Here is a 3,908-nt window from a genome sequence, read left to right as displayed (position 1 = left end):
GACCACTGGTGCGACAGCCTCAAAAAAATTAAAACTTTCACTGGTTCAACTGCTGTTTTAGATCGCCACTTTGGATATATGAACAGCTGCAATCAAAGTGCAACTGAGATACACATTTTGTTATCAACAACTGATATTCTAAAATGGTACACGATTGTAATGCTGACTTCACTCAGTCGCTGAGAACATACCTTGCGTCTGTCCTACATCATTGAAAACTGCTGACCCCTTCTCTTTTCATGCTTCCGTCCTATTTTCGTACTTGATAGACTTTCTTATACTGCAGTAGTTTGTGTTAAATGTTGCTTTGGGAATTAGCCTTGACCCGGAACGTCCTTATTGGTCGACGGCTGATGTACGAATGTCTGTTTCGATGCAAAGATTTACAGATTTTAGGTCTACTCAGATATGGTAAAATGTAGTGTGTTTGCTCGCGTAACACGGAACGAAAAAAAAAATATTGACGTCATTCATAACAATGTTACTTCCTGGGAATACAGGATCACCTTGGAGTCCTACCCCCTAATTTGAAATGTAGCCCCCCCTCACTCCCTCCCTACACCCCGACCACCACTCCATCCCGGATGGTTTTAAGAGCTACTTATTTTCCAGGCTGTCCACGCTGGGCCCTTAGCAAAACTCAAAAAGTTATAGGCCCTCAACAACAAGGCTGAAAAGCCCTTTGGTGCCTTTATATGTTAGGACACACATTAAATTTTATAATCAGAAATAAAGACTTTTTAATGATTCATTTATTAAAACACGCTTGGAGTTATCATGTTTTCATTTTTTTTTTTTGTTTTTTGTTTTGTTTTTTTTTTTGCGCGCGCGTTTAATGTGCACTGTAGAGACGTCCAAGAAGAACGGCAGAAAGCAGGGGTTTGGAGAAACCATGAGCACTGGACAGAACCTTGTCGGAGTACTGCCATTCGCCGCTGGCTAACTCCTCTGTCCCGCCAGAACTAACCAGAATCTCCGGGAAGACGTAGTTGGTGGTGAAGTTTCCGGTGAGGACTAGGCGACTGAATGTGGAAGCTGACGAATGCGGGGTTTGGCCGCAGGGTAAGGATGGTGTGCCCCAGCCAACGCACTTCATCACCACACACATCTGTACACCAAATCGAGCAATCGCCGTGTGTACTCCAGAAAACGCCCCCAAGGCAAACACATCACCGCCGTGTTGTGTAAAGGAGTAGTTAGCCTGACAGCAGAGTCTGCCATTACAGACTGTGGCCGAAGAGCTACCCTCCCTCAGGTTTACAAACTTATAGTGATCTCTAAAAGCCAATGATGCGTACACACCGGTCGACTGTGTTGCACTGATTGTGGGTTTTGGCTGCGGCGACGGGAAGACATTTGGCCTGGAATGAATCGTGGCGATGAGTAGTTGACTCGGCTGATGGTTACCAGCGTATATAGCGACACCTGTCGGCGTGTAGATACCGCTCCCACCAGCATTGTTGTGATTGGCTGCCAGTAAGTTGACCTTCATGCCCACCGAAAAGGCGGATTGCCATTGGACAGCGTAGAAAAACGGAGGTCTCTCCGACCATAGGGTTGGAAATGCAACCGAGTCTACATTGTAATCTTCGATAACCTCAATGGACGGGTCGTGAAACAGACTGTCAAAGCAAGTGAAAACGGCGAAACGACCAAAGGGTGTATCGAAGGTTGCCAGTTCGGCTTTAGGAGGGTAATTGAATTCGGTTTCATAAAACAAATTTCGTTTATGGTAGCGGACGATCAAGGTACCATGTGGATTGAAGACGACGTCTGTGTTGTACTGGTATCTGCCGTCCAGGGGACATGATGTATCCGAGGCTCTACTACAGTGGTGGACATCTCCCATATTGGCCACGATGTACAGCGAGTTGTTTCTGGCCATACAACTCAACCGATGCTGAACCTCGGTGTTGGCAAACCGGTTCTTCTCAACGCAAGGGTTCCAAATGACCTCCTTTGGATCTGGAACCGATTCTAGGAACAGGTACATATTTATCCTTTGCAAGATTGCCCCACCATACAACCCATCTTCAGGAAACACCAAGATGTCGACGCCCTGAAAAACACAAATTATGACATGCCTTTATACAAAGTAGTGCCACAAAAAACATATTGATTACGACCTGAAAGGAAGCCAGGATGAGCTATCTCATTGATGAGAGACTCCTTCGTCATTGTGTTGCGCTAGCTCACTAACCACTCGAATTGAAAGAGATAACGTCTTATGACTTGGACCTCTTTGGTGGCCTAATGGTTAGAGCGCCCGTCTCGAAGTCGGCAGACCTGTGATTAGACTTATGTTGGGTCATTGTAAGGACTTTAAAGTGGTACCTTTTGGCAGTCTTCCTGGCGCTCAGTATTGAGAGGTTAAAACCAGGAAACAGGACTGCTTGGTAGCTGTGTCAGCATAATGTGACTGGATTGGGTGTCATGTCTGGTGTCTTAGGCATGATACTTCAGCAGCACTTTTATGGCATGGACTCGCTTTTCCACAAGACGACACAGTATATGTATACACACACCTAATGACTCAAATGATGTGAGTGAAAAATTGTTAAATACGATGTTAAACCCCAAGCTTACATATATACATATTCTTATGGCTTGGATGATTTCGCTCAACAAAATCTATAGTTTTCACTCTTCTATACAATAACGCTACAAACTCTAATTATCAAATACACTTTATGCTTTATTCAGAAAATGCCAATAATTAAAAATAATGTAAACTAGCCAAAATATACTCTCATCGTGTGGTTAACAACGTGATACTCTAGTTACCACTGAGTATTACACTCATATAAAAGATACACAAATGTTAATTCTTCAGCTTTTCATTTAGAATTCCAGTTTACCTCATGGAATGCAAGGGGGACCTGCTTTTGGGCGCCATATAAGCAGTTAATACTTACTTGTCTCATTTACCACATCTCGGAATCACTTTGCAGTGGTTCCGAGACAAGTCAGACAACACAGCGATTATCAGAATATCTCGTCAGTGTAATCAGAAATGTATATATGCTAATGGATACTATTCCCGCTACTTGCTCCTGCGGTTGCAAGCGTAATGTGGTCTGTTACAGACTCTGTACCATCGAAAGGCCTGACATACCAAGGATATGGTATGATACACGAAAACTCCAAAAGTAGGACAATATTGGTAAATGCTGAAAGTACTGATGCCCTCCATGAGCAAGTAATACCATCTGGTTGGTTTGCGAAGTGCAGTTGTTTAAAAACGGGGACGGTTGTCGTGTCCAACGTCTGTAGGCTGTGTTGCTTGTTGATATCAAGCGGCTTTCCAACCAAATAAACAGCCGAGCAATATATATATGAGGTTAGAGGTGGGGAAGGTGCAACTGTAAATAACCTCGCCAGAAGCCTCTCACCAAAGTGAGTTCACGTCCACCTCATGCTGGCTTTCTCTCCGACCGCATGGTTTTGGGTCGTGGGTTTTGCCCAATTCTGCCTGGTTTCCTCCTACCATAGTGGTGGCCGCCGTCGTATAATTAAAATTTTCCTGAGTACGTCATAAAACACTAATCAAATAACTAAAATCTAAATAATTCCTCGTAATGTTATATTAACCTTTGCTTCACGCATACATAATTACATATATATATATATATATGACAATACCTTAGATCCTGCCTTAGCAGCTTGCTTCTCGTAGATGTCCAAGTTTTTGTTCATCACCGCCAGAGCTTCTGTCCTGGACTTCACGTGAACTGGGCGCACGAGCTTGTGGTTATACACAGCGGCTTTGTAAGTCGGCTGTTGTATTGCCAGGGGCGGTTTCAGCGATGGTTTTGTGAAGAGAAACCTTTTATGATTCACGGGGTCTCCTAGTAGGATTTGCCCAAGGTTTAGGATCAACACCAACCCTGCCAAAAACCTCATGGTGA

The 3,908-nt window shown here is 43.9% G+C and overlaps 1 protein-coding gene across 1 annotated transcript; it reads right to left on the bottom strand.

Moving 5' to 3' along the window:
• Nucleotides 1–832: 832 nt before the first annotated feature.
• On the bottom strand, nt 833–3,908 carry LOC135465457 (pantetheinase-like). Its single transcript, XM_064742698.1, has 2 exons — nt 3,643–3,908; nt 833–2,059 (listed from the first exon to the last, which is right to left on the bottom strand). Exons 1-2 carry the CDS (start codon nt 3,901–3,903, stop codon nt 833–835), a joined length of 1,488 nt encoding a protein of 495 aa, XP_064598768.1. The 5' UTR covers nt 3,904–3,908.

Source organism: Liolophura sinensis, chromosome 5 (genome assembly GCF_032854445.1).
Source record: "Liolophura sinensis isolate JHLJ2023 chromosome 5, CUHK_Ljap_v2, whole genome shotgun sequence".
NCBI lineage: Eukaryota > Metazoa > Mollusca > Polyplacophora > Chitonida > Chitonidae > Liolophura > Liolophura sinensis.
The sequence above is the reverse complement of the archived record's forward strand: the minus strand, read 5'-3'. Positions and strand labels throughout refer to the sequence as shown.